This window comes from Sciurus carolinensis, chromosome 3 (genome assembly GCF_902686445.1).
Source record: "Sciurus carolinensis chromosome 3, mSciCar1.2, whole genome shotgun sequence".
NCBI lineage: Eukaryota > Metazoa > Chordata > Mammalia > Rodentia > Sciuridae > Sciurus > Sciurus carolinensis.
This window is the reverse complement of record NC_062215.1, coordinates 89,772,128-89,790,199: the sequence shown is the minus strand read 5'-3', so window position 1 is coordinate 89,790,199 and position 18,072 is coordinate 89,772,128. Positions and strand designations below refer to the sequence as shown.

The following is an 18,072-nucleotide window of genomic DNA, read 5'->3' as shown; positions in this document are numbered from 1 at the left end:
ACTGTTTTTGTCAAAGCAAAGGTACTTTGGAAATGAATAAATGTAAAACAGCCAACACTGCAGTCTCTTGAGCACTTTATTTGTTATAAATACAAGTCAATACCACAAGATGGCACCTTCTTACTTTCAACACCTAGGATTACAAACAATTATCTTCATAAAATGGTTTCAGCTTTTTAATGTGTTGTTTTAGGTATTATTGAAACCTTATAAAAGCAAGACTTGCTACAAACAGGATTGGTGTTCAATGTATATTAAATGAGGTCAGATAATTAAATTCAAGAAAAGAATTTATAAATATTCAGATAAGAAAATTGAAATTACAAAAGCAGAGTTTGTCATCATTAAACTAAATTACAACTGTGTATGGTTAATGCTATATCTACACAGCTAAGTTTTTGTTAAAATACAGTTTTAGTAATCAAATAATCTACCTCATTCTCCAACATAGCCACCTATTTTCATTTATACACCCTAACATTCAGTACACATTTCATTCAGAAACCACCTAGCTTTCACCTAGCCCAGCAATTACACACACTCTATTATCAACAGATGCAACCCACGAAGTGCCATCATCCCCTGACTACAAAACAAAATACAATATTTAAAGGTAAAAACTCAGAGAATTTTTGAAATGGTAACCCATTCTCTCTGTGTTCATGAAAATAGGCAATCCAATTTGAAAGTCTTTGAACCAATGTAAACTCTAGAAAACTCATGTTGAAGTATGGGAAGAATAAAGACTTTGCACTAATATAGTGCATAGCAATGCAATGTCAGATTCATCATTTACAGTAAATGCCTTTATTGGACTTCCTCTGGATTGTCATTATGCTGCTGAAGATCAAGTTTACTCAAGTCTGTGGGAATTCCATCATGTTTTCTTCCTTTCATAGCCAAACAGGAAGAGAAGGGTTTTGGGGTCCCTTGGGAAAAACCAAAAAGATAAAACACTCACACCCACAAACAACTTGAAAACAAAATGGCAGACCTAATAATCCTTGACTCCATGTCCAAATGAAGTTGAGGCAATATTATATTTGCAATACTTGTATTCTGCCCAATATATCACATCATGAGATTCCTCAAAAAACTGAGAAGTCTGAGAGCTACAAAAGTGAAAGCAGTTAAGGCAGTTGATGTCTACATTTGGATTTCTTTTTCAGGTTACATGTCTAAGTCTCCATCGTAGGCTAAGGTCAGAGGCTTCTGATGGGGAGGTGTGCTTTGATGTGGTTTTGGCTTCTTGCTGCAAAGGGAAAAAAAAATTCCTTAGATAAAGTTCACAGAGCTCTGTTTCATCTGCCAATGACAATTTTGAAGTAGAGAAATTAAAGTATTAAAGTGACAAAAGATTCATTTCTCTGGATGTGTGGGTTTCTTTTTTAAATGCAGTCATGTTATCACTTATCAACAGGGATACATTCTGAGAAATTGTTGTTAGGTGATTTTGTCATTGTGTGAAAATCATAGTGTGTACTTATACAAACTAAACCAGTAACAACCTCATTCTCCAACATCACTAGGCAATAGAGTTTTATGGGACCATAGTCATTTATGCAACCTATCATTATCAGAAACACTATCATGTGGTATGTTACTGTATTATATATTTTAACCCTTTTTAAGAAAGAAGGCATCGTTTTTTTTCCAAAAACTTAAAAATGGTTTAAGGAATCAAGGAACTTGTTAGAAAGGTATTTTCCTTTTTTATTTATACACAGAACATGGACATCTGCTGCTGACTAATTCCTAAGCCACTATGACCTCCACAGCACAGATGTTTAACATTGTAAGCAGCTGGAGCAGCCAGGTTCTTGTACCTTACTCTGATCTTGTTTTTTAAGCAAATATGTTTCTGCTCTGGCCTAAAACCTGACATTCAGCTGCCACGTCACCATAATCTGTCAGGAAAATTTCACCAGTTCTTTTCCAGGCAAAGCCCCTGTCACCTGGTCTATGCTTTATCTGTAGTCTATGATTTTGCCAGGTCAGAAAGGGCTACTTTTCCTTCTCATAAAGAGAAAAGCTAAAATTGAGTAACTTTCCCAATTCATGCAGGGATGTACTCTGCATTTTACTTCTTGTTTCTTAGTGTGCATAAATTTCTATTTATAAATATTTGTAGGTGAAATTCTACCATGCACTCCCCTGCCCCACTATCACCGCCCCCTCCCCCTACCCAGTGCCTTTGCTTTGCCATGCCTTCAGAGAATGCCTCTCTCCTGGGCCGTTCTCAGCCCAGGGAGCCATCTCTTTTCTGGTCTCCAGATATTCATGCTATGTATATTAGCATCTCTTATTTATTGGATGCATAATAAGTGCCAAGTTCTGTGCTGAGCAGTTCTCTCTATAAACCCCAGAACGACCCTAAGAAGGAGGCATTAAGATTAATGTTACTTTACAAAGAAGGACTAGAGTGATTCTTTACCTTCCCACAGATCACCAAGTGAGCAGCAGAGCCCAGATTTTATGGAAATCTAACACAGAGACCAGGTCACAACACTCTGTATGTGTCATTCATTTGGCACTTGTTAGAAATGAGGGGTTTATCTGAACATATATTAATCCTTATATACAGAATGAATTTAAATTAAAACTAAACATTTTAATGTGTGGCATTTGATGACATTAGCACAGTCACAATGTTGTCCTCTGTTACCACTACCTAGCACCAGAACATTTTCATCACCCCAAAAGGCGATTCTGTTTTCAGTCAGCAGTCTCTCCCCATTTCCATGTCCCCGTGTTCCCTGGCAACCACTAATCATGGATTTGTCCGATCTGAATATCTCATGTCAATGAAATCCTATCATATGTGGCCTTTTGTGTCTAGTTTCTTTCAGTTAATGGTTAAAATGGTGAGATTTATGTTATGTGAATTTTACCACAATAGAAAAGGTTGATAAAATAATAATAGGGAGAATCCTAGTTTAAAATGCTCACGTTCTAATTTAAGGAGTAAAATTATGTCTTCAGATTGATGTTTGAAACAAATCACAGAAGCAAAGGAGATAAAAAGGAATTTTTGAAAACCACTGAGAGGAGTCACAGACCCTGAATGCCGCTCACCCCAGTACCTAACATGTGATGGCTGTTCCCTGAGGCCATGCTGAGTGCTGGGCATAGGTGGTGGGTGAATGGCTCCCTGTCAGCGAGGCTGAGGAGAGGCAGCTGTCTGATAGACTCCCCTGGAGAGGGAGTCTCAGCTTCCCATATCCTGCTTTCTAGGCCCTTTCCAGCTTTCAAGGGGTCTTGCATAATTACCTGAATAACATCCAATTTAATTTTAATCTATAAGCATGTTCCAGTGGCTCTAATTATATAGCAGCCCAGGCTCTAGCATGGATAATAAACCCAGCTTCATACAGCATCCTAATCATGCTCATTCACAGCATTTAAAGGAACAAAGAAGTCACACATGAAGTTGCAGTTGGCACAATTTGGAAGTGACTGCTGGTGTATTGCCCCTGGTGGTGGTGTGTGTTTCCATAATGGTAAAATGAGTACAAAGAATTTAAACTGAAGTGATAAGAAGTATCTTCTCCTCCCACCTTTCCTGTGCTATTTCTTTGTGTGTAGAGGTATGAGGTAAGAGGGAGTTGGACAAAGAGAAGAAGATAGGGGGAAGAAACGTAGGTGCTCTCTAAGAGTTTTTGGTAACCCCACCCTTCACTGGCATTTGCTAAAGGTTACTGCACAAAGAGAAATGACAGATTGAGTCATGGGAAATGGGAGATTGAGAATAGGGACTGAGGTGGAATAATAGAGAAGGCTAGATCTGTGTATAGAGATAATAATATTGCCTAGGAGACAGGTTAACTTGACCAGCCTCCATGAACTGAGCCTGGAAAATTCTGTTGAAAATATACACAGATGTTTTTATGCCTGTTTCCCTGTGTGGATTTATGAATATCATATCTGTCTCTGGACAGAAGAGAGGGCCTGATACTTCATGGGCCACAGAGTATGCTGGGATGGGTGTTTTTAGGACTTTATTTATTATAGACCTTTCTATACTGTATAATCTCTCCATTGACAGATACTAAAAATCTCAACTTAGAATATGTAAGATCTGAGAACTTTAATGGAGTTTAAAAGAAATCAACATCCTCTCAAATTGAATCTCTGAACCTCTGAATATGGTTGCAGTTTTTGGTCATCTGCAGCTTTCCAAAACCTCCTGGCCAGTTAAACAACCTCCTAAGAAGAGGAGCTGAGGGGCAAAATCAGCTACTAGGAGGCTTTGGAGCCTGAAAGGTCCTTTCCTTTTTCCTTACTGGAATCTCTTTTTTTCCCCACCCTTACAGACAATTTTTGAATTTGTTTTTCCTCCTCAACTCTGGTATCAGGAAAGGTGTGACCACACTAAATCAGGGCCCACAAATGCCTGGCACATAGGCCACCACCACCACCTCCAGTCATTTGTGCCTAGTGGACACCTCCAATCCATCACAGTCTTCCCTCCTGTTGAGTCAAGGTGCAGCTCATCACTCTTCCTAACAGAGTACTCCTGACAACCACCACTGCTGTTAGAGTTAGCACAAAGGATAAGACCATTTTCCTATCCTGGCTGTAAAAGATCATTGACTAATACAGTTTAAAGTGAGCTCTTCCAGGGCCATTTGCATTTTAGCAAAGGATAAAAACACATGCTGTCAGAAAAGTAAGCTCATTGTGAACTGTCAGGTTAGCTGTTGCACTTAGCACCCTTGAATTCAGACCGCAAGGGCTCATCACTAGGCCAGTAGAGACTAACCAGTTGGATGATAGCAGCAAACTCTTGTTTTGGCAGTTATTCATGAAAGATGAACTTCTGGAAGTGCCACCACTTTTAAATTTGGAAAGAATGAGAATTTTGAGAGTCTGTTACTGAATCAGGCTGGGCAGGGAAGAATGGACACCATATCTGAAGTAACTTCCAGGTTCTGTATCCTCACCGATTAACTTCAAGCTTACCCAGTGGTCATCCCCACTAAATTGTCTCACTGATATTTATTGCCGGGGCAAACTGGGGCATCAGTGATATTTCTAGAACTCCCAATGCTAATGGTAGATGTTCAAAGGCTGTATATTAAAAAGAAGGAGTCCTGAAGAAGACTGTTTTTCTATATTTTCTCAAAGGTATTTCTAAGTTTTATTATAAATTGCTTTCATCTAAAGTATACACCTAAGACCTGCCATATTATAGCTGTTCTCTTGTTCTAAGCCCTTTATTTTGGTGGAAAATATAAAATCTCCAAAACTGTCATCCTGGAACTCTCCCGCAAGCTATTTAATAGGATTAGGTGCTGTGAAAACATCTATTTGGCTTTCTTTAGGCAGCTCATATGTAGCAGTAAATGGCATGTGCTTCCAGGTCTATAGCTTATTTCACCAGTGAAATCAGGAATCTGTAGCGAGGTGACAGCTGTACACATGACATTGAATCTGAAGTTTTCGGGATGACTCAAGGGAAAAAAACTATGGAGACAGAAAGAACAGCAGAAGTGGCGTCTGCTCTGGGGTTAGGCAAACCTATAGTTAATCCTACCATGCTAGCGATTGAAGAAATGTTATTAATTTCAATGAGGATCAATTACTCCTTCTCCAAAATGGGGATGATAATAGCAACATCTCATTAGATCATCATGAGAACTAGATAAGGCAATATGTATAATGTGCTTTATGCTTGACATATAAATATTATATTTTTTTCTTGACATTTTTCTAAAAACCTTGGGTAATAAATTAGTTTTCACTAATCTACCCATCTATTCATTTATTCATGTGTTCAATAGATAATTTTCAAATGTCTGCTTTAAGAAAATCAATTAAACATAGTAATAATAGCCCCCCCCCCCAAAGTTCTTGGGGTTTGGTAGAGTTGGAAGAGGTTTATACAAATAACTACAATGTCAGCATAAAGTAAATACCACAGGGGAGGAGACATGGATAAGTTTTTCCAGAATGTTTCACAGGAGAAGGTTGATAATTGAGTTTGACTGGAGGAACTGGTTGAATGCCAACAGCTGATGATGAAAGGTTCATTCTAGAGTAACCCATGGAAGCTATAGCCTTCCTGGGAAATTGGAAGAATAGCTCCCTCAATGTCCTAATATTAAGTTATTCCACTTAAAAAATTACTCCTAAGAAAGAGATCTGTTATGGTTTGGATGAGAAGTATCCCAAAACTCATGTGTGAATGCAAGAACATTCAGAGGTGAAATGATTGGGTTGTGAGAGCTTTAACTGAATCAGTGAATTAATTCCCCAATAGGGATTTACTGAGTGGTAACTGAAGGCAGGAGGAGAGTGGCTGGAGGAGGTGGATCATTGCAGGCATGCCTGTGGGTACATATTTTGTATCTGATGCGTGGAGTCTCTCTCTCTGCTTTCTGATCATCATGTGAGCTGCTTCTCTCCATCACACTCTTTTGCAATGATCTTCTGCCTCAGCTGGAGCCCCAAGGAATAAGGTGGAATTTTCCCTTTATTTTTCAGTGACCAAATAATACACATATTTATGCACATTATTTCTCATATCTATCTTTTCCTCCCCAATGCCTGTCCCTAATAATTTCCCTTCTGGGAGTCACATAATAGCCACATATTTGCCTAAAGTCAGAAGTCCTCCTAAGACTTTGCTCCAGGTGGTCATCCTGGACTGAGACCTCTGAAACTATGAACCCCAAAATAAACTTTTCTTCCTCTAATTTTTCTTGTCAGGTCTTTCAGTCAGGGCAATGAAAAAGCTGTCCAAAACAAGGTCTTATATTCAACTGTCATAAAATCTTTTAATCATATTATACGAAATAAGTTTCTTTTAAAAAATGAACATAACAAACATAAAACAAATAAAAATGACCATGACTCTTAAAATAGGTGAATAAGTGCTTGAGCATTAGGATAAAATATTCAAGACAGCAGCACAAACAGAAAGAAAGAAGTGCTGTATCACACACCATTTGAGTGGAAATGAATGTGTTAAATGAGAAACTAAATTTGTGAATAAGAAGTCTGAAGCAATGACAGAATAGCTGATGTGAAAGAGATGTGAATGTGGAATAAAACTTGTGAATATAAAATTAAAGACAGTATTTTAAAATAAAGTATTAAAATATAATATAGGATTACTGATGGGACTATATAATTAAGCACATTGAATATTATAGTAGGAAATATACTATTTTACTCTAAATTGAAATTTACTAATTTGATGTAATATTTTCCTTTCTGACTTTTTATTTTCGTCAATGAGAAAATGAAGACAAACCTATCTGGACCCACACAACATACTAGATTTTCCAGAATACAGGGAGTCAATAGAAAATGAAATTAAAGAGTTGTTTGGGTTCTAGTTGTGAAAGACTTCAGTTGACTGGTTAGAAATACAGAACATGACTTTGATTTTGCTACCACTGGAATTAGAAACCACTGCTGTGTCAGTAGGAGAGGGATGACCACCTGGAGCAAAGTCTTAGGAGGACTTCTGACTATAGGCAAATATGTGGCTATTATGTGACTCCCAGAAGGGAAATTATTAGGGACAGGCATTGGAGAGGAAAAGATAGATATGAGAAATAATGTGCATAAATATGTGTATTATTTGGTCACTGAAAAATAAAGGGAAAATTCCACTGATATTTTATATTTCAAAAATTCTCTGGGAAACTATGTTACCAGAATTCAGTGATGTAACTAATTAATCCCCAGAGCCAAAGGGCCTTACTAAATATTTGTTACTAATGAAATGGATTGAGGTTAACACATTTTTAAGTTAGAGGGAATGGAAAAAGCAAAAATGGCAAAATTTATGTGTAACCACATGTTTATTTTTCTTAGATATAAAAAGAAAAACCCTTGGATAAATTCTAGCTTTTAATAACCACAATAGAATTGGGATTTGGGGATGTGGTTATTAATAGGATTTATTCAACATTTTTTTTAAATTGGCTTTTTGAGGATCTTTTAAAAATTTTATTGGTACATTATAGCTATATATAATAGTGGGGTTCATTGGGACCAAATCACACATGCATGGAATATAATTTGCTCCCTATACAGACCAATAGACTACCTGATTATCTTGTGCCTTAGTGACCAGTTAGTTACTTTAAGAGCTGTTTCCTGTATGCTGTACCTCCATGCCTTTTATTGCAATTTAGTCTTTTCCTGTTTTCCGAAACTTTCCTGATGGTGAAAGTTTCTGATCATTCTAAACCTAATACAAAGTTTTCAAATTCACATTTGATCATTAGGATTGGATCTAGGTAGCACTTGCCAAACTTATCAATTGAAACATCCAAATTGGTGAAATCATTTGATTATAGGGTGAATGACTACTGGAAGACATTCATGACTTTTCACTACAACATTCTGGAAATGTTAGCTGGCTGGAAATCCAATTTCTAGGGAATCAATTTTTATCACGATAGGTGGCAGAAAGAATTAAAGTCATCTTATTTTCTTTGCCAACTTTCACTGACCAAGAGCAAAGATTTAAAAACCTCTGTAGCCTTGGAAACAGCATTTGAGCCTAAATATACAAAGGCGAGATTTGAATTAAGATTTAGATGAAAATTTTCGAGGAAGTAGTCTATGAGACTGATGATGAATATAAATATCTTAATTTGTAGAAAAATATGAAATAACACTTTGATCTTATGAAAAAATTCTTGGAAATTTTGCTTTGTAAGCTAATAAAATATTCTTAACATACTTAAAAGTGTTCAAAAGTATTTACTTTTATATGGTTTCAAGAGGTCTACACATCAACTAAAATATATTCTATACAGTAAACTAATTATCATTCTCTGAGAATAATAATTATTTATCATTTATATTAAGAACTAGTCAAAGAATGGGGGTTCCTGAAATTGACAATTAAATTTTCTCTCATAACCTGTCATTGTTGATAAATACTTGCTCTACTATTTAAAATGCACCAAGAGGTAGCTTAAACCAACTGGTTAGTTTAACTTAAACTGGTCAAAATAGGCCAAGTTAAAAACAAATTTAAAAACTAGAATTAAGTAGTGTTTTCACTGCTTTAGGAGCAGATTAGTTCATCTGGGCAGCTTTTATACACCCAAATGACCTGACCACACCCAAAATTAATTGAATTAGAATCTCTGAACCAGTGTGCATCAAGGCTGAAACTTACTGTTTTAAATCAAAGTATTAAATAGAAAAGCTCTAATTAATGATTTCTCCTGTACACCTGGTATTATTCAAACACCAAATAAAAGAAAGCTATTTCTAGTGGGAGCAGCAACAATAACAACTCCTATTTCAACTATTCGATCACTCCACTACTGGAGACTATGGTCTCAAGGATCTTGTCATAATGCCAGTGACTTTGAAATATGTTTTCTCTTAGTTTAACATGCCACATATTTTAAAATAGAGTACACACTTTACTATTTAGTACTTACCAAACAAGGTAGGAAGTAAATACTAGGAAAATCATGATAAGAAAACCGCCACCTGAAACGCCATAAACCCAAATTTTTACTCGGCCATCTGTTTAAGATAGAGATAACATAACAAGCTTAGCATACACATATCTATAGCATTTGAGACAGAAAGAGAGAGAGAGAGAGAGAGAGAGAGAGAGAGAGAGAGCAAGAGAGAAAGTAACATAATGTCTAACAACCCTAAACTGATTATCATCAGTTCAAGATTTGAAATGAACACCAGCACCTTAAGTCAACTGAGCACTCAACCACATAAATTAGCAACATCCTGGCATTCTCTGTGAGTTGATAGGAAATGACGATGTTCTCTTTTGAACATCATAGGAATATGGGATCTCTACTAGAAAATATCTTCGGGAACAGACAAGCTCTAAATTGCACTACATTGTACTGCTTTTCATGGACTTTTATATATACAAACAATTTGCATTGATCTGTTGGATCTCTGTCAAATTAACCCTCAAAAACATTAGGTTGTAACTGCATGGCACTAAAACATTTGTTTTGCTGAATGTTTTATCTTCCACCTAAATTGAGAGATCTGCATAGTTATAAGCATAGGTGGAAATACCCATAGGTGACAGATATCAAGGGTAAACAACAATAATAACAAAAACAAAACCAGGTAGAAATGTAAGCTATGATATTGTCAAATATTTTCGCAATGTAAAGCAAATACTTAACAAGTATTACTTCATCCAATCAAATCAATTGGCAGACAATTTTGAATTTATTTGAAGGTGCTTATAGTCTTATGGATATCATATAAAATATTGCAAAACATTTTGACAACATAAAAAAATTATAATCAAAAGACAATCCTGTATGTCTCTTAATCCTGCATGCAAAGGAAACTAGTCTGACCATTTTTAGCAACTCTTATTTCTGAATGAAGTTATGTGAATAAAAACTACATAACAAAACAATTTAAACAAGTCACCAAATTACTATAAAATTATAATCATGTGCATAAAAGAACACATTATTTAGGTCTTTGTATATATATATATATATATATATATATATATATATATACATACACATATATATATAAATACACACACACACACACACACACACACACATATATATACACACACTCTAGAGTTAAGTAATGTAGACCAAATATTCTTGTCTGTTTTGTGACATTTTCTATGTAAGAAATAGTTTGGTTGTACATACAGTTTTCCAATACATGATAGAAACAAATTGTTTTTGGGTATCTAATATGTTATTCCCTATTTTATGTAAGTATATAGCTAACTAAATTTAAAATTGAACTGACAAAGGTTAACCATTAGCATTCCAAAGGAATGGCCTTCCTTTATAAAAGAAACACACCCAGTGATTACTACATGGATACTACATGGATATAATTACCTGTAGGTCCAAACTACATATACCAGTATCTTAGTGTAAATGTTTCTAGGGATAAAAAACAATCAAAACCTACTGTAAACATATTTGTTTTTAATAAAATCACTGTTATGGTTTAGATATGAGGTGTTCCCCCAAAACTCACATGTAACAAAAAATGCAAGAACATGAAATGATTAGCTTGTATTAGTTGTAACTTACTCAGTAGATTAACCCGCTGATGGATTAACTGTGTGTAACACTAGGCAGGAAGGTGTGGCTAGAGGAAGTAGGTCACTGAGGGCTTGCCTCTGGGATTTATTTATGTTTTGTCCTTGGTAGGCAGAGTACTCTCAGCTTCCTGCTGCCATGTCTTGTCTGCTTTTCTCCATCACACCCTTCTACCATGATGTTCTGCCTCAACTCAGGCCCAGAACTATGGAGTCAGACCATGGACTGAACCTCTGAAACTGTGAGCCACATAAACTTTTCCTCCTCTACATTGTTCTTGTCAAGTCTTTTGGTCACAGAGACAAAAAAGCCAACTAAAACAACCACAATCACTTTCAATTATATTACAACAACATATTATAATTTTTTCTTACTGGACACTTTCAAGTCTCAGTGGGCTTTCGCTGTAGTAAGGAGACTTTTTTTTTTTTTTTTAAACAGTGCTGGGGATTGAACCCACGGCCTTGTGCTTGCAAGGCAAGCACTCTACCAACTGAGCTATATCCCCAACCCCAGTAATAAGAATACTTTTCTATGGTCATAAAACTTTTAACAAAGTTTTGATTCTAATCTCTTTGAAACACAAATTATGAAATGCTCTATTTTCAGATTTTACATTGGCAACAATAAACAAATAAATGAATAAATAAAATGTCTTCCCTGGGCAAGAATGTTCTTTATATTTCTTTGCCTATAAAATTTCAGAGTTGCTGTATTGGGATGATCCAGTACTTTTAAATCCCCAATGTAGATACATATAGTGGTACAAGACCTTTAAAGCCTGTTACTTTAAAAATAATTTAATAAGCATTTTTATGATTCAAAATGAATAGGATAATGATTCTATTATACTATTAAAACAGTTAAAAATATGTAGTAAAAAATTGTCTTTTCATCATTCTCTCTCAGTTACTCACTGCTAGTCTGTGAGTCTTTTCAGTTTGGGTTTGCATATGCAAGCATCTGAATACACACACAAATTCATAACTTTCTTTGAAAACAACAAATGATGCATATCATTCCTTTTGATTTGTAATTTTTCTTTCACTAAACAATACAGGTTGTATATATTTCCAAGTTAGTTCTTAAAACCAGGTCTACCTTATTTTAGTACCCCTTTGAGATACCACTGCACAGTTATACCATATTTTTTGTTTTTATATTATTGCATTTATGAGTGTTTTCCTACTCATTTACTGTAACAAGAACTAATGTAATGAATATCATTTAACATACTTCCTTTAGTATATATCTGTATTTCTGCAGAATGAAATCCTAGAACAAAACCTTTAGATCAAAGCATATGATAGTTAAATAGATTAGGGAAGTCTTCCTTCTTGAGAGGTTGTTCCAATTTATATTCTCAGCAAACATATATTTATATGTATATTGATATGAATACACATATACTACATATGTGTGTGCATATACATATGTTTGTATGTATATCTATCTACACAACATTGTACTGTTGATACTTTAGTTAGCCCTTGAGAGTCTGTCCATGACTGAAGATTAAGGACCTCACTTACGGATTTGAATAGGACCTTACCCTAATTCTTTTTCTGAAATAAGATCTACAAGCAACTGGTGAATCTGTCTGTATTTTACATCATTTTCCCTCAAACTTAAAGCTACTTCTACTTTAGTCATAAAACTAATGAGATATTTTTAAATATCTTTGACATTCTAAGACATGTAGGGGAATCAAAAGTTCAAAAAGATACTGTACTCTTCCTTAAAAGTTGGTTGAGGTGTGTGATTCTTATTTCTCCAGTTAAATCCAGAGTCCTTTGTACCCAAGCTCTGGATTTTGCTTCATTTAAACATCTCATCAAGCCTCCTTGGCATGGTCAAATCTTCAGGTTGTAAAGAAAGTCCCCAGGGTATATCTGCCTGAGCTTCGTCTATCTCTTTCCTCCCATGCTCCACCAGTTACCACAAGCGGCTTAGTCATTACCAGCACTCTGCTTCCTAGAAGGGTATGTGTGAGAGGCACAGAGACTCTTGCTCTTTTCTTCTTCCTACTTTACACAGTGGAATATAAAGTCCTTAATGACTCGCCTTCTTCAAATCTTTCTGTCACTTGTGGTATGATGCTGATAAAATTAGTTTGCAGTTTCCTCATCTCTCAGATGAGGATGACATCTTTTTAGACTGGAAGAATGTAATGATTCCTGCAACAAAGCCAGCTAGCACAGAACCACAGAGCACATAGCAAGCAATACATTTTCTTTCCCATTCTTAGTAAGCACTAATTTCTGAGCCCAACAGGCCTGACATTCTGCAATACCCAGGAAAATCTTGCAGGGCAGTTGCCACTAGAATGATTTTATAGATGAGAAGTTGAGACCTTGAGGTTAAGGGATTATACCTAATCATAAAACTGATGAGTTTAAGCCATTTGCTAGTAAGGTCTGTTTGCCTTTAAAATTGGTGCCCCTTCTTTTGGTGCTCTTACCATTTCACCTGTGTTTCTCAAATAAGACATCTCTGAACATTTCCTATAAGCTTCTGAGATTCCATTCCATTTTTTTCCTTGAATTTCAATTATGTATACAAATACAGTTATAAAAACAGAGATAATTTACAATTAAAAGGATACCATTTTGTGACCTAACTTGCTGTTTCTTAGACTATGATTGACAGACTAATAATCATCCTTGAAAATATTTCACATTTAAAGAGGACTTAAATCATATAACACTCCAAATTTTAGAAATCTTAAGCTGAACCATATTGTGACTTCCTCTCTCTTCTTCCTTCCCTCCACTCTTTTCATAATGAACCACAGATCAAAATAGGAACCCCCCACAAGGAAATTTCCATTTCTTGTTTATAACTGAGACATACCTGGATCAAGTAGCTGAAGAGACCATCCTTTAAAAATATCATGTATTTTTGAATTTACAGGTCTATTTTTCCCAGAAAGGTTTTTCACATCTGCTTTTTTATCCTCTGAGCCTGGTACTTTCATGCAGTAATCCAGGAAGCCATTTGATCTCATTATCTCTGTATAGCCCTTCTCACAACCACAGACTCCACCCTATAGCATAAAAAATATTTTTATGGTTACACAGAGAGTTGTGCAAGTGAATTAAGAACAATTTGAATGCTGAAATCACTTAATTTTTGCACAATGTGTCATAATAATTTAGGGTCTTCAGCAACCATCTTACCAATGAGATAAAAATCAAATATATAATTCATTTTTCTGAATTTCAAAGTTAACATTAAATAAGTTGTCAGGTTTTTCTAATGGGTCTATAATTCTGACACCTACCAAATATGAAATCACAGTTCTTTGTGAATGTATTGTATTAAGTATGCCTTTTCCTCTTTTTTAGAGATGTTTATGACATTTAATCAAATTACATTTGACTGTCCCCCAATAGTTTCAGATATATGCCCACTGTTTCCAACCTCACCTTTCTAAAAAGCAAAGCAAAAGGGATTACATATCGACTTTCTTCACATTAGGTGCTTTCTGAAGTCTTGTCATTACCCCAGCTGCCAAATGCATCTATTACCTTCTATTGCTGCTCACTAACTAGTCCCAACTATTCCTAGTCCCTAACTGTTCATAGGAGCACAGTCCAAGTGGAAGAAGAGAATTTACCAAAGGCACATGTCCAAGAAAAAAATGTCATATCTATGTCAATGACTCTTTAATTTGGTAACCTGCGTGTCACACTACATCATATTCCACAGTACTATGACGATGTGTCTTTTATATTTGTCTGTGAAATTCATGGTCATTTTCACATATAATGAATGTCTGTGAGAAGTTATGATGAGGTATGATAGACATGGATTCCCATCTGTCCTTGGACATGAATCTGAAAATAATTTCTCTTCTGCTAGCAAACAGGAAACAGAATAAAAGAAAAAACACATAAGAGTATAAATTTCTACTATAACTTTGCTATTATGGCTCCTTATCAAAACTATTTATCTGGCATTTTATGAACAGACCCCTAGCCTCTTCTAGATAATGCCAATCCTCATTAGTCAGTCAGCTTTATTTAGGTCATTAATTGTTGACTAACGAAGTGATTTGGCAGAGCAATAAATATTATAACTAAATAAGGCACTTTGATCTTTTTAAAAAAGGGAAAAGGTTAGAAAAGCAAATGTTATAATTAACTGCCCATCATTCAATACAGGTTGTAGTCATATAGTAATGACAATAATCATGGGATTTTAAGCTGGTTTTAATTGAAGTTACCACATGGTGTTCAATGGAAGGACCTGATTAAGAAAATGTGGATATTCTCAGTTATTAAAGCAATCTTTTCAAGGTGCATTTCTGAGAGAAAAGTTGTAACCAATCAGTCACCTGTGTCAAGGGTTCAAGGAAAAAGAGTAATTTATGTTTTTATTAGAAAGGGAATCCAGGGAGTTGGCAGAAAGCTACAACTTCTATTTTGCAAACATCATTAGCCCAAATGAAGTTGTTACTGATTTTCTCCCCCATTTCTCCCTCTATTACCCTCAGCAAGCTTGCTCATTGTCTTTTCTATGGTAAAGAATTGACGTAACTTAAAAAAAAAAGAGAGAATTAAACCATCTTAAAAGAGAAGAACTATAAAATAGGATTGAGTACTTGAATTATTTTTAATCAAATTGTTTTTAAATAAGTACACTATAGGAAAAAAACTGTTTATTTAAGAAATGTAATTTAACTTTTAAAAATTATTTATGCACTGCACGTATGAATGACATTGATTTGAATACATTACACATTGTGAATTAATTCCTAAGCAACTGTAGATAGGAGTTATGGGAGGAGAAGGGATGTAAGAGTTCTGCTTAGAAAACAAACACACACATTTTTCAACCATAGTAACATTTAACTTATTTAAATTGAACTAAAAATTCACTCACACTATCATCATCATATTGTAATAAATTTTACAAAATAATTTTATCAACCTGAACAACATTTACATCTTTCAAAATAGATGTATGAAAGGCTAAGAATAGAAGACATAAATTGACCACGAAGGCTTTTTAGTAGATAGGACTAATATAAATTAGATATCTGAAAGGTAGATTTGATTATAAACAGATCTATAGGGAAAAGACCACTTTCCTTAATACATGGCACTATACAGAATTTCTCATATCTGTGGTTAGTCCTGCTAGTGCCTCTAGATGGTATCATGGGCACGTGGAACTGCTGCCTGGACTGTAGCAGACAGAAGCGCATCTAAATGCGTATGTGTAACACGACAATTAAAATACCTGTGGAGGACTCCAGCACGTGACTTACCTGTGTGCAGTAGGAGAAAGGTTTTCTGCAGGCTGGAATACACTGCCGAATAGCAGCAGGGCGTGCCTGAGGGGAGCACCCTCCTGCAAAAGAGATCCCAGATTCATTTACAGATATCTATACGATCCACAGGCATTTTTTTTTTACATTTTGCGGTATTTTTTGCCCTCTGGCAATGGTCACCTTGTAATGATATTATCATTCTTGTTTTAAATCTACATAGCAACAATGTGGTCCAGCCCCATCTCAGTGATTACACCAGGATGTGTTGTTTCAGATGGGGGCTCTGCCAAAAGACAATGTTTTATGGTGGAGTTTTTTCCATGTTTATTGGCAATGTGATTCTATCATGTGGCCACATTTGAGGGCAAAGTCTATGGGTACCAGATCAGCAAAAATAATTGATGAAATGGCAATTTAAGTTCAGTAGCAGAACACCCATCTATTTGAAGATTCTGTGTTCCTCCAACTCCTGTAACTCAGCTAGGGACTAGGCTGATTCCAATAATCAAATGCTAAAAGAATGCTAATACTGAATTAATGGGACCACAGTAGCAAAATCTTTGGAAACATTTTTATACATGTACCAACCAGAATAAACAGTCATGTATAGAGTACCACACACATTTTTAGGAACAAATGCATAAACTCTTGTGGTGGGGGGCAGGGGACATCTGACACAGGACTTGTAGGTAGGTGCTCGGTAAATACTTTAGAGTAAATGAGTGGGATAATGTATGTCTTTGTAACCTGAAAATAGTCTAAATACTGATCTTGCCTTCTTGGATTCAAAGCAGTAAAACAGACATGGGGAAAAGCCTAAAGATAGACTAAAAAGTTGATTTATTATTCAAGGGCAGTGTTTCAACTATATTTATATAGTACTGGTTGCATTTATAGGTTCTAGTCTTTGCATTACTATAATTTTCAACCAATTACATTTTATGATTTTGTAGCTAGCAAAAGGTTTTGAACTCAATGCAGTGTAGGGAATACTCAGACCTACATTTCTCCTGGAAATGAAGCAGCTAAATTATCACCATTACTTCAAAAATAAAACAAATAAACCACACTGAAAAGAAATCCTGTACAATAGAGAATTAGCATCTGGGTGTGAAACTGATCATTTGGATATTAGTGGCAATAACCAACTAGTCATGTTGTTGCCATTATCTTTGGGGAAGGGGTTTCGACTCTTTAAACCAGTCATCTCCAAAGCAGGTTACCCCAGGGCACAACCTCCTGGAAACTGGGAAGAAAAATATCAGAAATTACATAAATTATAGCACATGTTTAGAAATTTTAAGAATGAAATTAAGCTCTAGTGATATTTTGCAGATGATACTGGCGATCTGAGCTCATTCATCAGATGACTGCATGCTGTGCAGAAGGACCACCATGCGGAGAACTTGAGACTCTGACCCTCATCATTATGCAAGCTCTCAGCACTACGCAGAACAGGAGGTGCTTCTGTGCTCCTGGCAAGGCAGACTTACAGTATATTGAGTTTTAACAACAACTTACAAAATGAAAAGGTAGCTTACAATAAATTATTGTATGGATAAACTATGGATTAAAAGGAACATCAATAATGCAAGGACATGTAAACAAGAAAAGGGAGGAGCTGACATCCCTTCTATTTCTATAGAAGCCTCTCTCACCTTTGAATAAGCTGTTTGTCAGTGGCTGTACTAAGGAAAATCAATGTCAACTTCATTTGCCCTGACAAGAAGGCATCAAAAAAAATCT

General features: G+C 35.6%; 1 protein-coding gene across 1 annotated transcript in view; it reads right to left on the bottom strand.

Annotated features, from left to right (window-relative positions):
- Nucleotides 1-118: 118 nt before the first annotated feature.
- Nucleotides 119-18,072, bottom strand: part of Thsd7b (thrombospondin type 1 domain containing 7B) — a 715,164-nt gene continuing 697,210 nt past the window's right edge. The window contains 4 exon segments of the mRNA XM_047545870.1: nt 119-1,252; nt 9,420-9,507; nt 13,902-14,094; nt 16,324-16,406. Coding sequence (XP_047401826.1) covers nt 1,171-1,252; nt 9,420-9,507; nt 13,902-14,094; nt 16,324-16,406 — 446 coding nt within the window. The 3' untranslated portion in view covers nt 119-1,170.